At 43.8% G+C, this 19,213-nt stretch overlaps 1 protein-coding gene across 1 annotated transcript in view; it reads left to right on the forward strand.

Annotated features, from left to right (window-relative positions):
- Nucleotides 1-19,213, forward strand: part of LOC124795817 (peroxidase-like) — a 285,537-nt gene that overhangs the window by 253,923 nt on the left and 12,401 nt on the right. Inside the window, exons 14-15 of the mRNA XM_047259901.1 lie at nucleotides 4,426-4,535; nucleotides 7,348-7,440. Of these exons, the coding sequence (XP_047115857.1) occupies nucleotides 4,426-4,535; nucleotides 7,348-7,440 (203 nt within the window). The remainder of the gene's footprint in view (nucleotides 1-4,425; nucleotides 4,536-7,347; nucleotides 7,441-19,213) is intronic.

The following is a 19,213-nucleotide window of genomic DNA, read 5'->3' on the forward strand; positions in this document are numbered from 1 at the left end:
TATAGGCAGGGAAAAAACAGCGGCTGAATTTGCTCAGTAGTTCCAGGTGGTATGAATTGCATATGAAAGTATGAATAGTTTGCTCTAAATGAGTATAATTTTTATACACAGACCAGGAATCAAGCAAAAGCAAGTTATTTTGACCAGCTATTGGCCAAAGGCATACCATAGTTGTAGTTCTCTTACGCCCATTTTCCCATTCTTGCTTGCTGTGACGTAAATATTCCCTACTGCGCTTGCAAGGTCACGCAAGCGAGAAAGAATCGTAGGGGGCAGAGTACCTCCAACTTCTTGCAGCACAATAAATAACTTTCCAGCCAATTTATCATCCAGATTAACAGTCGGCATAATTTTATATGAATGCGTTAAGGCATGGTTGATCTTGATACATCTCTCTCGGCACCTCTAATTCCCAGGATTCCATTCATATTCTTTTCCCCTTCAAATACCGATTGGTCGGAGATGAAAACCAATTTCCTTACTGAACGACGGGGTACGTATGTTTATCTCTTCTACAAATTTTCGGTCTGATACCGCAGTGCGTCTTGTCCTCCCTTGAATATCTGCTTTTTTTCTTATGCTCTACCGGTGATATTTCTGCGGACTTATTCGAAATCTGTTTATAATTGTTCTTTTGCTACGCTGCAGATGATCTTCCATTTACGTAATTATGTGTAGTACCCGCTTCTTCGACAACGATTGTCCTTTACTAAGTTTCATTGGAGATGGGATTTACCGCTCCCTGTCTGACAAGGATTATGGACTGCAAGGCCCGACACCTGTTTCAGTGTCACTTGTACTTGTTATCAATGAACTCCTCATACCAATTGTCCGCACAGTTGGGCGTATACGACACCACACATTCCACCAACTCCATCTTGCAGAAACACTATATTTCATCTGCCACTCATTTCTCTGTGAAATTCATTAGGTTCCTTTCTGCAGAAATATCAACTTCGGTAACTGTTGCTGCACGAATAATGCAAAGTTTCCTTTGCTTATGGTTGCCATTGCTCTGCCTTGTATCAACTCCACTAGCAGTGTTGTGAATTACTCGTCGACTGAGCAGTTGAACTATGTTCCGCAGCCTCCTACTGCGCTCACCATTGGATACCTCTAGTCCCGCCCCCTCTTACCATTAGCAGCCAATATTGTGATTTCATGGTAGATAATACGTGAGGCGTCGAATGCTGTAAACGTCATTGGCCTTTTGCGACCACACACTCAAGGGACCCCCTGTCAGTGAACTTTGTATAGAAGAATGGCTTGCAATTCATTAACCGTTGTGCAGGAAGACGTACAGTATCGGCAGCTTCCATTATAAATGAGTTCAAAGAGAAATTAGTCAACGAGAAATTTTAAGTTTTGAAATATAACGTGAAAGAATTTCGAAGCGCACTCCTATATAGAAGTTCCGAATCATCCTATTCATTGTATGGATGTCCATCCTATTGTATGGCCGAGGGACTTCAGCTAATGATATGTGTGAGAAAAAGTATCACCACAGATGTATCTTGAGAATGTCTCTATTGTCTCACACAACTGGTTTTGGCGGCACATTACCGCCATCCTCAGGCCACGCCACTACCTAATGAATATTAAAATTCCTTGGCGCATTTATTGTGGAGTCCTTGTTACTAGTACACGTGGGCTAGCTTTCCTCGGGAATCCCTCGTCGACACCGTGTTGTCTCCAAGACACATCGTTCCAGCAAATTGCACATGTGCCTGTCGAAAGAAAATGATCAATAAAAATGCACAAAAAAACAATTTCGTAAGGTGATGCAGCCTCTGAAATACAAAATGACTGAAGTATGTTTACCGCAAGATATAAGCGCAAATTTCTGCAGGGAAAATTATAGAAAGTTGCTGGGATCTCTAAAAGGTATAGGTCCTTGAATAATTTTATAGATATTCTGAAAGTGATTTCTAGACCCTTCACTAATTTCATTTTCTCTACTACCTGTTGTTTTTTGCTATGTATTATCTACTAACACTCAAACAGGCCATACATATAATAATTTGTAGCTACAAATTTTATGTTTTCTAGTACATGTAATTACACAAAGCTATATAAATGCAGAGAAGAAATTCAAGATAGTTAAAATAAAACAAATCAAGATTAACGCGGAAAGAAAAATAAGGATTATCCTTCATCAAATTAAACCCTTTTTACGTGTTCTCCTGAGCTATATGATCGGTGACTACTCCAGAAGTCCTCGAGTTTGACTAGTCGGTACCATCTATTACTGTCTAAGCCTCCATCTACCTCTGTCTCACTATATTCGATACTACCCGCCGATATTGTGTGCCGACGCTACTTGAATGCACACATTTACGTATGGATTGCTATTTCTGTTCTACAGGCAATACTTTCACTTCGACGGGTAGTCATAAAGTTTGACAAGTACCTGCAAACAAGCAAACATTAATTACGTAAATTCATTCTTGCGAGTGCTAATTAAATCTCTATGAATATACCTCGTATTTTACTTTAAGAAACGGAAACAACCAAAATAGCAAATTTAAACATCTTCCGACTTATACAGTAATATAATTCGCACGTACAATCAAAATAATTTACTGTATATATTATACTTAATTTTTATTAATTATACTATAGGTTTCCAAGTACCACGTTTCCAGTGACATTTACAGAAGTTCGTAGCTTTTAATCTCATACAATTGATTGTAGACTACAACTGAAGAGTCTATTTTCTCTTTACTACGGAAAAGAAGACATCTCAGTTCCAGATGCTATGGCTTTCCATCTTTATCACATGCGTTCACTGATGCTCTTCTTTTTGTTTGAATGAGGTGTTTCGGGTATAAAAATTTGTTTTCTAAACTCCTTCATCTCTTTACGTATATACGCTATGTGATCAAAATATCCGAACACCTCCAAAAACATACGTCTCTCATATTAGGTGCATTGTGCCTGCCACCTGCTGCCAGGTACTCCATATCAGCGACCTCAGTAGTCATTAGACATCGTGAGAGAGCAGAATGGGGTGCTCCGTGCAACTCACGGACTTCGAACGTGGTCAGGTGATTGGGTGTCACTTGTGTCATACCTCGGTACGAGAAATTTCCACACTTCTAAACACCCCTAGATCCACTGTTTCCGATTTAAAACGGAAACATGAAGGGACACGTACAGCACAAAAGCGCACAAGCCGACCTCGTCTGTTGACTGACAGAGACCGTCGACAGATGAAGAGGGTAGTAATGTGTAATAGGCAGACATCTATCCAGACCATCACACAGGAATTCCAAACTGCACCAGGATCCACTGCAAGTACTATGACAGTTAGGCGAGAGGTGACAAAACTTGGATTTCCCGGTCGAGCGACTGCTCATAAGCTACACATCGCACCGGTAAATGCCAAACGACGCCTCGCTTGGTGTAAGGAGCGTAAACACTGGACGACTGAACAGTGTAAAAACATTGTGTGGCGTGACGAATTACGGTACACAATGTGGCTATCCGATGTCAGCGTGTGGGTATGGCGAATGCCCGGTCAACGTCATCTGCCAGCGTGTGTAGTGCCAACAGTAAAATTCGGAGGTGGTGGTGTTATGATGTGGTCGTGTTTTTCATAGAGGGGGCTTTCACCCCTTGTTGTATTGCGTGACACTATTGCAGCACAGGCCTACACTGATGTTTTAGGCACCTTCTTGATTCCCACTGTTGAAGAGCAATTCGGGGTTGGCGATTGATCTCTTACAACACGATCGAGCACCTTGCTCAGAATGCATGGCCTATTTCGGAGTGGTTACACGTCAATAACATCCCCGTAATGGACTGGCCTGCACAGAGTACTGACCTGAACCCTAAGGAACACCTTTGGGATGTTTTGGAATGTCGACTTCGTGCCATCCTCACCGACCGAAATCAGTACCTTTCTTCAGAGCAGCACTCCGTGAAGAATGGGCTTCCTTTCCCCAAGAAATCTTCCAGCACCTGATTGAACGTACGCCTGCGAGAGTGTAATTGTCATCAAGGCTAAGGGTGGGCCAACACCATACTGAATTCCAGCATTAACGATTGGTGGCGCCGCAAACTTGTAAGTCACTTTCAGCCATGTGTCCGGATACTTTTGATCACATAGTGTAGGTACTGTAGGTTAACCACTGATGTCTCATTGCCTTCACAACAGTTCCATTGCGCTTAAGATACGCTTGCGTACGAATCTTCCTAAGCAACAACTGAAATGAAGCCAACTGGTCGGAATCGCTAATCCTGTTACTAGAATAATACCAAAGAAATAGTACTGCTTACACCTGAGATTTCTTTATTGATAGTAAGACTGTAGTTATTGGGAAAATTTCATTCCCCTAAGTTTACGGGATGTAAAACACATTTTATTTTAATAAGAAGCACTGCCCTAATATTGATTGCAATGTCTTCTGCCAATTCTTGCAGGTGACCAACCACCTCTTTAAGAAGCCTGGAATGAGGTTCGGTCTAGATCTGGCGTCATTCAACATGCAACGTGGTCGAGACTTCGGTCTTCCGGGATACATGGAGTTCAGGTCAGTCTGGCTATCAGCTGTTGACATCTGCATCAGTGTCCACGCCTTTGAATGAAGCACCAGCACACTCGGTTTTCTTGATGTAGAAACCGCTTTAAAATCATGACATTCCGCTTTCAAACCTACAGCCGAGAGATTACTAACAATAAATATGTGAGAAGACATATAAATAACTGCTGCTGTAGTTGTGGTCTTCAGTCCGAAGACTGATTTGCTGTAGCTCTCCATGATAGTTAACCCTGTGCAAGCCTTTTCCTCTCTGCTTAACTATTACAATCTACCTACTTTTGAACGGGCTTACTGTATTCAAACCTTCGTCTCCCTCTACAATTTTTAGCCTCCTTCCTTCGTTCCATTACCAAATTGACGATTCCTTGATGCCTTCACTTCTGCACAAGCTCCAGACTCTAGATAAAAACGCCGCGCGGGATAGCCGCGCGGTATGGGGCGTCCTGTCACAGTTCGCGCGCCTCCTCCCGTCGGAGGTTCGAGTCCCCCCTCTGGCATGGGTGTGTGTGTTGTCCGTAGCGTAAGTTAGTTTAAGTTAGATTAAGTAGTGTGTAAGCTTAGGGACCGATGACTTCAGCAGTTTGGTCCCATAAGATCTTACCACAAATTTCCAAATTTTTCCTAGATAAAAACTTCCTAATAATTAATTTATATTAGATGTTAACAAATTCCTCCTTTACAGAAATGGTTTTTTTTTGCTATAGCGACTTCAATTTTATTTCCTCTCTGCTTCGACCATCATCAGTTACTTTGCTGCCCAAAGAGTAAAACTCGTCTACCACTTTTAGTGCTCATTTCTTAATTCAATTCCCTCAGCATCGCCAGAAAGATTCTTAAATTCAGAAATAATATTTTACCCAGCCGCTTTTAACATGCCCAGAAAACAAATAAGTTAGTCATCAATACGTTTATCACGAGAGAATATCGTACCTTCACATTATTAAAATAAGTTGCAAATGACATCAAAGTATTAATTACCATCAGTTTTTCATCCTTTGCTGAAAGAAGATTTTTTCTACATTTTTTCATATCCAGCTTTACTCATACAAATATATTCTACCTGTTTCCTGAGACTCCCCCACGTCCTATCTCTTCCCCAGTACATTTATTCATCTTTCTGTTCCTTCAGTTTATTCCTGCTGAGCCTCTTTCCATTAACTATTGGGCATCCCTTAGTTTTTATTGCTTATTTGTTTAGTTCCACGTCTCAGTACCATAGGTGTCTCACTACCATAGGTTATAACTAGCAGCACATAGTAATTATTGTCTTTCCGTCCAATACACTGCACATTCACTTCTGAGTATGGCAGTCTATTCCACAAATGTACAACCCAGTTTTATTTCCCTGATTAAATGTTTTTGGTACAGCAACTCGTACTTTCCGTTTGCGTTAGCTAAAAAAAAAAAAAAAATTTCAACTGATTCAATAACTTCACTGTTAAAGTTCATTTTCTTCGTTTCAAATCACTGACTTACTCGATTCCGGTCATACCGACGTTAATTTGCAAACCTACTCTTTATTTCCTCTACTGGGATAATCCGTTACTTGCCGAAATTATTATGCATTCCAAGCAAACGATCTAATATAGTAGTTGTTGTTGTTGTGGTCTTCAGTCCAGAGACTGGTTTGATGCAGCTCTCCATGCTACTCTATCCTGTGCAAGGGCCGGCCGCCGTGGTCTAGTGGTTCTAGGCGCGCAGTCCGGAACCGCGGGACTGCTACGGTCGCAGGTTCGAATCCTGCCTCGGGCATGGATGTGTGTGATGTCCTTAGGTTAGTTAGGTTTAAGTAGTTCTAAGTTCTAGGGGACTGATGACCACAGAAGTTAAGTCCCATAGTGCTCAGAGCCATTTTGAACCTGTGCAAGGTTCTTCATCTCGCAGTACCTACTGCAACCTACATCCTTCTGAATCTGTTTAGTGTATTCATCTCTTGGTCTCGCTCTACGATTTTTACCCTCCACGCTGCCCTCCAATACTAAATTGGTGATCCCTTGATGCCTCAGAATATGCCCTGCCAACCGATCCCTTCTTCTACTCAAGTTGTGCCACAAATTTCTCTTCTCTCCAATTCTATTCAATACCTGCTCATCAGTTACGCGATCTACCCATCTAATCTTCAGCATTCTTCTGTAGCACCACATTTCGAAAGCTTCTATTCTCTTCTTGTCTAAACTATTTATCTACTTATCGTCCGTTCTAATATAGTATTATCTGTAAATGAAAAATGGTGTTGATTCATTTGGTGGACATGTGTTTTTTCTTCATCCTCTTTCGATGATTAAAAAACTTCTTCACATGGAGCAGAAAATAGTGAACTGTGGTCACCGAGTACAGCTTTTTAGTTTCTGAATTTTCCCTCAGTTTTAATGTAATCAAATTGATGCAGTAGATCAGGGGATATGATAAATTGAATATCTTCAATCTGAAACGCCCGGCACACGATGTTATTGTCTCATTGGTCCATCCCATTCGTTGCTTTTTAAGCAGTTATTGTTAGTAACGTTAAGTATATTAGAGTACATTATGTGCTGTCCAAAAATACTTACCATCTTCCAATGTGACCTAGGTAAGATAAAAGGTTGCGCACCCCGCTGTAGCAACAGTGTTGATATCGCTTAAGAAAGTGATGAATATTGGTTCAAGTTGTCGTCCCTAAGTGCTCTCAACATAGATTTTGTTGGAATAGGCTCAAAAGTTGTCTGGCAGTCAGTAAATACAATTCAAAACATTGACATTATATGATAGCTGTTTCCTGAAACTTCCGTGTATGGACGTACTAACTTTTTGGTTATGTTTGCAGGAAGTTTTGCGGATTGCCTGGTGCTGAGACATTCGAGGAGCTTTTCGGCAGCATGTCCAACGAAACCATAAGGAAATACGCCGCCATCTACCAGTAAGTCCACTTTCTCCACCTTACACGTCTGATGAGTAAACCGTAGATTTATCTCTGTACAGGATTTCATATGGAAAAATAATGCTGAAAATTGGTCAGTATAAGAAGAGGGAAAAAAACGTTCAGTAATGTGGCTTTGACGTTCTGAATAGCATTCCGTTTGGCAGTTATATCGTACGTAGGGCTGAGTACATATGCTAAACAGGGTGAAACTAAACGATACCGACAAATTTCGAACAGCTGTGGAGGGTGTGTTAAAGAAAAAACTGAAAACAGCTGTTTTTTCCGGAAACGCCATACAGCGACGCTACATGTAGATGGCTGTAGTTATCCCTATGCACCCCGAACACTTTCATGTAAATGCAAATGGAAAACGGCCAACGGCTGTCACTAGATCACTCCTTCGACTGCAAGCGGGAGTTGGTACGCTCTGAAGTGATGCTATGACAGGCGCGGAGGGTTGGACGCTGTCTAGTCCTGAAGCTATTGCAAATCGTATAAATGTGAGATGAATGCTTTGAGGAGCGTTCACTGAATAATGCGACTTAATTTTTTTTCTCGGCCAATTTCGGTTTAAAAAATGGGGAGCTTGTTGTGGGACATCACGGAATATTCCCACTTCAGTCCCTGAAATTTCGTGAAGTTCCGATCGGTGGTCGCGTTATACGCAGCCTTCAAAATGGCGACTTTAACAGAGGTGCGTTCCAAGCGGAGGGCTGTCATTGAGTTTCTTCAGGCGGCAAACCACAGCATCACAGACATTCAGAGGCTCTTGCACAATGTCTGTGGAGACCTGGCAGAGGAGAAGAGCACGGTTAGTCGTTAGGCGAGGCGTCTGCCATCGTTGCAACTGTTCTTCCTCATCCACTCTACTGCCAGGATCTCGCACATTGCATTGACGTCGCGAGTCTGGGTACTATCTGCAATGTATGCGAACTGTAGAAAACTTCACAGTTCAAGATCACTAAAAAGCATTTTATTGACGATCAGTTTTTGCAGAGCTATGCTGTCTGTCATTATCGGATCTTATTCTTTTTGCATATGCACTGTGAAGTGATTTGGAACACTGATGGATAATATGCCGTAAAAATTCAGAAGCATAGGATCCTATGGTGATAGCATAGTTCTCTCGAAACCGCTCATCCAATAAAATGATGTTTTGGCGAGCTTGGCTTGTGAAGTTTTCTTCAGTTGCCTTCCATCTGTTTGACCCGCACTCCGCGGGAAGCACTACGTTGATGATGGGAAGCTTATCGGTGCAGCAAGACGTTATGTCTGACGTCGACCAATAGAAACGATGCAGACATACAGCCGTTCCCAGTAAGGTGGCGTAAAACTGTCACGTTGAATGGATATTATGCTGAAAAACAGGATGATGTAGGCAAAAGAGTGGGGAATAATACGGTGTGTTGGAACCCTGACAAAAACCAACCTCACTTCAGAAAAAAATGTTGCATTACTGATTAAACCCCCCACGTATATTATGTGATGTAATTAAACTTATTCTGTGTAAACTCTCTGAACTTTAATCATGAAAGTAATCCAGTGCATGTTAGGTTCTGGTCTGGAATACGATGAAAGTTATCAAAATGCAGTGAGTATATCCCTTGTAAAACAATGAAGTGTAATAGGAGAGTAATCAAACCTAAGAGATTATTTACTAAAAATCCTGACCTGTACCAATAAAGTGATATATGAACTTACACTGCTTGAGAAAAACAAATCACCCAGAAGGCACAGACGGGTGCCAGTGCAATTTTATATATGTGCACGCCCTCGGCGGGTATGCACTTGATTACAGATGTATTTCTTTGAGAGTGGTAGAACGGCCACCAGAGTGCATTAGAGTAGCTCGTGTTTAGTGTCGTTATCAGGTCTAGTCGGGTATAACCACAAACAGTATCAGATGTTGAATGATCGATGAGAAGGACACGAGAGTAGTCGCGGAAAACAGCGTCATCAACAGCTGACAGAATTTGAAAGGTGTTTCATTGTGAGCCTCCATTTGGCGGGCCCCACACAAGAGCTGATCGCCGCATTGTGCACCAAGCACATCATAACCCGTTTACATCTGTGCCTGCCATACTAGAGCATGTAACGGACTGCTTATAGCATATTGGTTGCGGGCTAGAAGCAGCTCGAAATGGGAAATGCCGTCCCATGCGTACGCTGCCGAGAACGCCTCAGCACAAATGGCTGCGTCTGGAATGGTGGCGTGACTGTTAAGCGTGGGTTGCCGATGAGAGGCGTCAACCCGTGTTTAGCGACGAACCGCGGTTCTACACTACCGCGGATGAACATCATGGGCGTGTAGAGAGGCGACTTGGTGAGAGGTCCTGGTCTTGCAATGTTTCTGAGAGGCTCATGGAGTTGGCAGACAATTTCAGGTCACCATCGCTAGTGAGTGAAGGAATTCTGATGGCACAGTTGTAGGTCACGAACATCATGCATCCTCATGGGTTACTTCTCATATCTCAGTATCATGGTACCAATTTTTCAGAAGGGCAATGTTCGTCCACATATGACACGTTTGTCTTTGAACTGCGAGCATGATGGTGAGTTACTTCTGTGACCAGCAAGATCCCCAGGTATGTTCGTGACAGGACACGAATGCTTCATCCCAGTGCCAGTATCCAGGATATCAAAAACCAGTTACAACAGTTGTAGGCCATCTTGCCTCAGAACAGGATATACCCTTCTCAACCGAATGAGTGCGTGCATCTAGGCCAGGGGGGACGCAATACGATAACTTTAAGTGGGCTCATACTTCCAAGTTATTTGTAGCCGGCCGCTGTGGCCGAGCGGTTCTAGGCGCTTCAGTCCGGAACCGCACTGCTGCTACGGTCGCAGGTTCGAATCCTGCCTCGTGCATGGATGTGTGTGATGTCCTTAGGTTAGTCAGGTTTAAGTAGTTCTAAGTCTAGGGGACTGATGACCTCAGATGTTAAGTCCCATAGTGCTTAGAGACATTGTAAATTTGACTCGAATTTTCAATCACTGAAATAATATAACGTATCCTCTCAGTCCGTAAAATTTCCTCCTCTCCTGGGTGCTTCACTGTTTTGTTATCCGTCGTATAATGTGTTGAGCTGTATCAAAATTTTAATGACCGTCAATTACAGCATGAAACGACGACTTACGTGCTTTCCCTGCGATATTATGCACAATGTAATTTCTCTGTGTATCTGCCCTGCACATCGTTGACTCGTATAGTGGTAAACTTACCTTCCCGGCTAAAAAAAACTACATTTATGAGCCTATTTATGTACGAAGAACGTAGGTCAACATGTGCCAAAGGACTTGAATATGGCCTTGGAAGCTATAGGAAGGAATGGACCTTAGTTTCCCTTGATACTTAGCATGAGGATTAGGAACAACTGAGGAAGACATGTATCCACAAAACATCTAGAGGGTGCACAAAAGAAGTTGATCTGTACCTGCACAGTTGGCGTAGTAGGGGAGGAGACAATGTTAGTGGCTGGCGTTCATCTGCGAGCGGCCACTGTGTTGTGAGGAAAGTGCAGTGCAGAAGCCGAAACCTATTCACGAGCAAAACTGCTATGCTGCAGCTAACATGTCTGCAATCTATCGTATCATGAGGTTAAAAGAGTATAACCAATATGTCGACACTTCAGTAGTGTATGACTAGAGTACTGAATAAGAAAATCAGTGCATGCAACAGAGATAGCTGCTTGTGATGCACGAAGTGCACAGCTCAACAGGAGACAGCAAACTAAGACTGACGCCCCTTTGGAACAAAAGCGTTGAGAACGAGAATGTGTTTCCGCGCATGAGCGAAGTCATTTTGTATGAGATCTACTAGCTGCGCAATACAGCCCCATGTGCTTATCAGGCAGTAGCTTGAATAAATACTCAGTGGCTGCAAGGTCTTGTAAAAAAAACCGCAATATTTGCACTCTCTAGATAGACTGAAGGCCTTTCGCAGTATGCGTAATAATAACGAAAGCTTTCATTATCAAGCCGAAAGCGTAAAGCACGATCAACACTTAACGAACTGGACAGGTTATTCTTCCATTACAGCAACGAGTAGAGTGCATATTCCCACAAAGCACTTACCTGATTTTCCGATAACGGAAGTTGACGTTACTTTCCCAGCTTGCAGATGAAATGAAGTGGGCAGTGTGTCTAATCTCAGGTCCCAGAAAAACTATAAATTAATGTAAACTATTAAGAGTATTGGTAGGTTGCCAACGCATTAACATCTTTCACTGTTCATGCTATTGTGTGGAATTGCGCTTGCAGTCCATCAGCGTACAGACGCTCACTTCCTGCCTGAGGGGCCGCCTGGGGCAGGTACTGAACCCCATAGCGTCGACGGTCTGAATCATAGTTGAATGGCGTCTCTACACTGGGGTTCGTATTTGAAATTTCTTCCTCAAGGCGCTCTCTACACTCCTCGAAGTTTTTAGGTTGAAAGAAGTTACCATACATGGGTTCCTAGCCTCAGTTTTTCCAACTATAAATCCTGCATTCCCAAAAGGTTTGCAGAAATCGCCTTATTGCATCCTTTACACCCAATATGGCTGATAAACGAAAAATAGTACTTAGCCATCCGGCGACAGGCTGGTCCACTTATTTTAATGACGAGTAAGTAAAATTGTATGATTGCTGAGAGACCACAAAGGTTATGTTGAGCTGCTCAATTTGAAATGCTTTCTTTACTGGCGCATAGAGGTACTGTTACTTAGTGAAGTGTGAATTTTGTATCTTGTCCAACGTGGGTGACTGGAGTGAGAACATCAGAACCCAGTGTCATTTTGTTAGTGGTGATGAAGATGGTAATGATGACTGCACTGTGTACACAGATGTTCTTTAACATATAAACTGATAAAAAAAGTGAAGCAGCCAGAAGAGAAGAAAGAAACGAAGAGGAACTTCACTGGTTGAGAGAGTATTCAGTGTTATTTCTGTGATTACAAATTCGAGTTAAATTTGCAAAGAATTGGCAATATGAGCCCACTTATCACAATGACATTGCACCCCGTCTGATCTGGATGCATGCCCTGATTTAGGTGGGATGGATGTCATAAACCTCCTGAGAAAAGCTGGCCCACAACTGTTGTAACTGGTTCTTGATATCTCGAATGTTGGAACAAGCAAAGAGTTGACGTCTTAGCTGGTCCCACACATTTTCTATCGGGGACAGATTGGGAGTCATAGTGGCCACAGAAGTACTTCAGCATCATGTGAATGGATCAAAACAATAGATGCCCCATGTGTGGACGAAGGTCGGCCGGGGTGGCCGAGCGGTTCTAGGCGCTACAGTCTGGAACCGCGCGACCGCTACGGTCGCAGGTTCGAATCCTGCCTCGGGCATGTATGTGTGTGATGTCCTTAGGTTAGTCAGGTTTAAGTAGTTCTAAGTTCTAGGGGACTGATGGCCTCAGAAGATAAGTCCCATAGTGCTCAGAGCCATTTGTGGACGAAGCATTATCCTGTCGAAAACTGGCCACACGATACTGCCACTTAAAAGATAACACATGAGAACGCAAGACATCCATGACATACCGCTGCGCCGCCCCTGTTTCTTCAATGATCCAACCCGATGACTCCCCACACGATGACGTCGAGAGTAACACTGCTGTACCTCTCCAAAACATTGGAAGAATGGGACCTTTCTCCAGGTCACCGGAATACCCGCCGAAGATGGTGACCCGGGTTAGTGCAGAACTGCAATTCCACGCCATTCACTAGCAGTCCATGCTTGCCAATCATAGCACCACTTTAAACGCAGCCATTTCTGTTGTGTTGTTAACTGTAACCTTTGTCATGGGACGGTAATTCCCTAGTCCAGTTTTTGCTTATTTATACTGACGGAAAAAGTCTCAGCACCAAAAAAATAATTAATGTAGAGTAATGATATTTGAGGAATACATTTGTCTAGGTAGCGTATTTAAGTGATTAACATTGGAATATGGCATGTTAATGTAAGCACGAGATAAGCCATTGCAAACGTGAAATTTTGGTACATTGATAACCGATGCAACCGCCAGAATGCTGAATGCAAGCATGCAAACGTGTATACATTGTGTGATACAGGTGCCGTATGTCAGTTTGTGGGACGGAGTTCCATACCTTTTACGCTTGGTCGGTCTATATAGGGACGATAATGCTGTTTGTGGATAACGCTGGAGTTGTCGTCCGATCCGATGATGTCCCTTATGTGCTCGACTGGAAACAGATCTGGTAATCGAGTAGGACATCACAACATGTCGACACTCTGTGGAGCATGTTGGGTTCCAACGGTATATGGGCGAGCGTTATTCTTTTGGGAAACACCCCCAGGATTACTGTTCATGAATGGCAGCACAACATGCCGAATCACCGGACTGACGCATAAATTTGCAGTCAGAGTGCGTGGTATAATTACGGGAGTGCTCCTGCTGGCATATGAAATAGCGCCCCAGACCATAACTCCATATGTAGGTCCAGTGTGCCTAGCGAGCAGACAGATTGGTTGCAGGCGCCCAACTGGCCTCCTCCTAAGCAACACAAGGCCACCACTGCCACCGAGGCAGAACCAGCTTTCAACAGAAAGACCTCCACCCTTCCCTCCAATGAACTCTCGCTTGATACTAAGAGGTCACAAATGGCGGTGGTTAGGGGTCGGTGGAACGCACACTACAAAGGTCTGGCTTGGAGCTGTCCTTAAGATATCTGACTTGTAGCAGTTCGTTGTGTCACTGTGGTGTCAACTGCTGCTCAGATTGCTGCTGGGGCTGCAATACGGCGAGCCATACGCCGAACCGATGGTCTTTCTTCTCGGTAATGCCACGTGGCCGTCCAGAGCCGGCCATCTTGCGACCGTACATTCTCGTGACCACTGGTACCAGGAATCATGTACACTGGCTACCTTCCTGCCAAATCTTTCTGCAATATCGCAGAAAGAAAACCACCTGCTATTAGCCCTACACTAGTGGCCATTAAAATTGCTACACCACGAAGATGACGTGCTACAGACGCGAAATTTAACCGACAGGAAGGAGATGCCGTGATATGCAAATGATTAGCTTTTCAGAGCATTTACACAAGGCTGGCGCCGGTGGCGACACCTACAACGTGCTGACATGAGGAAAGTTTCCAACCGATTTCTCATACACAAACAGAAGCTGACCGGCGTTTCCTGGTGAAACGTTGTCGTGATGCCTCGTCTAAGGAGGAGAAATGCGTACCATCACGTTTCCGACTTTGATAAAGGTCGGATTGTAGCCTATCGCGATTGCGGTTTATCGTATCGCGACATTGCTGCTCCCGTTGGTCGAGATCCAATGACTGTTAGCAGATGGGGACGTTTGCAAGACAACAACCATCTGCACGAACAGTTCGACCACGTTTGCAGCAGCATGGACTATCAGCTCGGAGACCATGGCTGCAGTTACCCTTGATGCTGCATCACAGACAGGAGCGCCTGCGATGGTGTACTCAACGACTAAACTGGGTGCACGAATGGCAAAACGTCATTTTTTCGGATGAATCCAGGTTCTGCTTACAGTACCATGATGGTCGCATCCGTGTTTGGCGACATCGCGGTGAACGCACATTGGAAGCGTGTATTCGTCATCGCCATACTGGCGTGTCACCTGGCTTGATGGTATGGAGTGCCATTGGTTACACGTCTGGGTCACCTCTTGTTCGCATTGACGGCGCTATGAACAGTGGACGTTACATTTCAGCTGTGTTACGACCCGTGGTTCTACCCTTCATTCGATCCCTGCGAAACCGTACATTTCAGCAGGATAATGCACGACCGCATGTTGTAGGTCTTGTACGGGCCTTTCTGGATACAGAAAATGTTTGACTGCTGCCCTCGCCAGCACATTCTGCAGATCCTTTTACCAATTGAAAACGTGTAGTCAATGGTGGCCGAGCAAGTGGCTCGTCACAATACGCCAGTCACTACTCTTGATGCACTGTGGTATCGTGTTGAAGCTGCATGGGCAGCTGTACCCGTAAATGCCATCCAAGCTCTGTTTGACTCAGTGCCCAGGCGTGTCAAGGCCGTTATTACGGCCAGAGGTGGTTGTTCTGGGTACTGATTTCTCAAGATCTATGCACCCAAATTGCGTGAAAATGTAATCATATGTCAGTTCTAGTATAATATATTTGTCCAATGAATACCCGTTTATCATCTGCATTTCTTCTTGGTGTAGCAATTTTAATGGCCAGTAGTGTATTACACAATCTCTTTCAAATTCAACGAGGTCTTCTTAATCGCGTGTTTGTTACCTTGAACGCATTCTTGACTAACTTCTATTCACCGTGTCCAATCTCAAAGGTAACACTCGTGACTGTTACAGTGTGTATTTAAAGCAAACCTTTCCTGCGCTATTCTCATGCGACTGGTGCGAAATTTGAACATAAATCATCTTTCAGATGTAGAAACACGCCTACCAACTTTTCATTTATGTCCAAAAACTCCTTCTTGGTGTTGCGATCTTTTTTTCTGTCAGTGTATTTATTTAATCGTTCGGCATTTATAAAGGCAATCGTCATATAAAACATTAACTATAATACTCGTATTCTTACAGTTCTATACTGAATTACAATATTCATTGCATATGTTATTATTTCATTATATACCAAGCCATAGTTCTTTCCAAGCTGTCTTGGAGTCGAAGTGTTACAGTTCTTTGCCGATTTTCCGTAAAGGCGACCTGTACTTACGTCTGCTTGAAGTTCTCAAGGCACTCGCTGCACAACCAGATGTCGTTCCAGTCAGTTTCGAGAGGATAGCATCTCCTAAATGAGAGTTACACGTTAGAGAGCGATCTAATTTCACTCCCAAGTATTTAGGATTATTCTTATGCCTCATGCGTTGGCCATTCGCAGAGAACTGTAGTTGTCTACAGTTTTCTGTAAGTATCTCTATTGTTAAGGCCCATTATGGTGCTGATCGTTTTGTTAGCGTTTGGATGCAGATGCAACTTGGAGCGGTAGGTGTCCAGTACTTACAGATCTGCAGTCAATATTTTGTGGAGATCGTTAAAACTTTTACTTCCATATGTGATGGCCAGATCGTCCACGTACGCAATCTTATGTGATTTGGTGTCTGGCATTGCAGCAATACGTAGATTGAAAAGAACGGGTGCTAGGGCCGAGCCCTGTGGCAGGCCGTTGTTCAGAACCATGCTCTTGCTGTTCATGCCATGAAGCAAAATCTTGATTTTCCTATCTGTTAATACGTTTCTAGGTAAACTCTAAATTTGCTTGCATTTGATTGTTTTAGTTCGCTAAAACAGTAGCCGCTCAATCCATACTATACTGTAAGATGACGTGAGATCTCTGAGAACCAGGTTGGTTATTTTGGAAGCGTTTCTCAGCATAGGTTACAAGTGACAGCACTTGATCGCTGCAATTTCTACCTGCTCAAACACGCGCTTGGTACGTCGTAAGGTTGGCTTCCGTGTAGGGAGTTAGTTTAGTAAGTAACATTGTCTCGTATAGTTTTTAAAAGGTACAGTACATAACTGGGATATCGGTCCGAAATTCTTTGCTTTATTTCCATTCCTTCCGCGTTTCAGTAACGCTATTGCTTTTCCTTCCTCACAGACCTTAGTGAGTGCGCCTCTTCTGATACATTCCGTGTACAGTTGGCTCAACCACCTTCTATCTAAAATGCTCTGGTCCTTTAAGAATTCTGGTAGCATCTCATCAGGTCCGGCTGCTTTTCTTCTCTTCGTAGCTTCAAAGCCTGGGTAATCTTTTCTGTTTCCACCTCTTTCATAATGTCAAGGGTTTGTTAATGATTAATAAGAAGCACCACAGCTGTGTTGTTACACATTTACTGTGTTACGACTGATTGCATTTATTTGAACATCTTCAGGTTGCTGAGTTGTGCTGAAGTCAACAGACAAATTGTCTGGTTCTCGTGTGTGATAACCAACATAAATGATCTGGTTGTCGTGTGCCACTACATAAGGCAGGCAGACCATTTATGTCTTGGCGTCCGCCTCGATAGTTCAATGGTTGCCGGCACGATAGTTCAGCGTGTTCGGTCAGACGGTTAACCGTCCTCTGTAATAAAAAACAGAGTTAATGGACAACGATGAACTTCAACAAGCGTCATAGGACGTCCAACCCGAACAAACGGAACGAAAAAAAAGTGGTCAGCGCGACTGAATGCTATGCAAAGGGGACCGGGTTCGATTCCCAGCTGGGCCGGCCGCGGTGGTCTAGCGGTTCTGGCGCTGCAGTCCGGACCCGCGGGACTGCTACGGTCGCAGGTTCGAATTCTGCCTCGGGTATGGGTGTGTGTGATGTCCTTAGGTTAGTTAGGTTTAAGTAGTTCTAAGTTCTAGGGGTCTTATGACCTAAGATGTTGAGTCCCATAGTGCTCAGAGCCATTTGAACCATTCCCGGCTGGGTTGGAGATTTTCTCCGCTCAGGGACTGGGTGTTGTGTTGCCTTCTTCATCATCGTATCATCCCCATCGACGCGCAAGCCGCCGAACTGGCGTCAACTCAAAAGACTTGCACCAGGCGACAGGTCTACCCGACGGAAGGCCCTAGCCACACGACATTTCATTTCATTTTTATGTCTTGGCTTCAGCACAAAGCTGGAACCTGAAGATGTGCAAATAAACGAAATCGGTTGCAACACAATAAATGTGTAAAAACACAGCTGAGGTGTTTTGACTAGTAATAAGCATTAATGTCAGCTGTGAGCTCAACATGATCGAAGAAAATTTATAGTTTCCATTACCTTCTTCCGTCTCCTTCTGCTTTCCTCATTCGTAGTACCGACTAGTTGTTTCGCGGTCTCGTCACGCATGCTCTTCTTAAATTGCTCCATTAGTATTTCGCACTTTTTCATTCAGCAGGGGTTGTATTCCTTCCTAACGGCACTGAGGTTTCGGCGGTATTCGATTCATTGTCTTCTCGATATAGGATTGATATTTATTCTAGCCAGCCTTCGTCAGGTTCCAACGTGGGATTGGGAAGCTTTTTATAACTGGGATTGATAGTCCGATCTGTAATTACCGGTAAGTGCTGGCTCTGTGGGAACGCCTCGAGGACCCTTCTTACAGCCTGCACGGGTGTGCCTGTTGCTGCGCGCGTGACAAAGGTCAGATCAGATGCCGACGTTGTGCCCCAAGTCTTGGATTTGAAGGTCGCTGTGTCTTTGGGGTCGAGCAGGAGTTGTAGATCCTAGTTGTCTGCCCAGTCGTTTGATCCAAAGCCATCAGCTGTGGATCTCAGATAGCCCAATCTGGTGTGTTGAGAGATAAACTCACCTGCGTACACTGCCTTGGGTAAAACATGTACAGGCCATTTCTGTGACAAAGGTTTATAGACGTTATAGAGCGTCGGCTCTCTCAGTTTTGCACCTATCGCATGTTCTGCTGTCATCACTTTTGGGCCTAATCCCCTAGAAGTTCAGTCTTCTCTCGGGTGGCCATATCGTGCTTGTTATGACCAATGAAGCCCACATTGGTGAATCCAGATATTTTGAGTCGATTGACAGTTCCATCCGACTAGTAAGAGTATGACACTGGTTAAAATTTTTTCAAGGATTTCTCCCTTCATCCTCGTATAGCCTTCTCTGTCGAAATGACATTCAGTCTCTTCATATTAACATTGCTTGTCTGCTCCGTTTGCCTTCTATGGAACGGCATATGCTGGTGTGATCAGTCGCCGTAGTTGTGTAGACTTCTCGCCGGTGTGCAGTGTTAACAGCGTTGCTCAGGGTGCACCATCAGGAGGTTGCCTACATGTCGCAGCCCCGGCTGCTGCTACTGTTCCGACCAATGCTT

This window comes from Schistocerca piceifrons, chromosome 1 (assembly GCF_021461385.2).
Source record: "Schistocerca piceifrons isolate TAMUIC-IGC-003096 chromosome 1, iqSchPice1.1, whole genome shotgun sequence".
Classification (NCBI taxonomy): Eukaryota; Metazoa; Arthropoda; class Insecta; order Orthoptera; family Acrididae; genus Schistocerca; species Schistocerca piceifrons.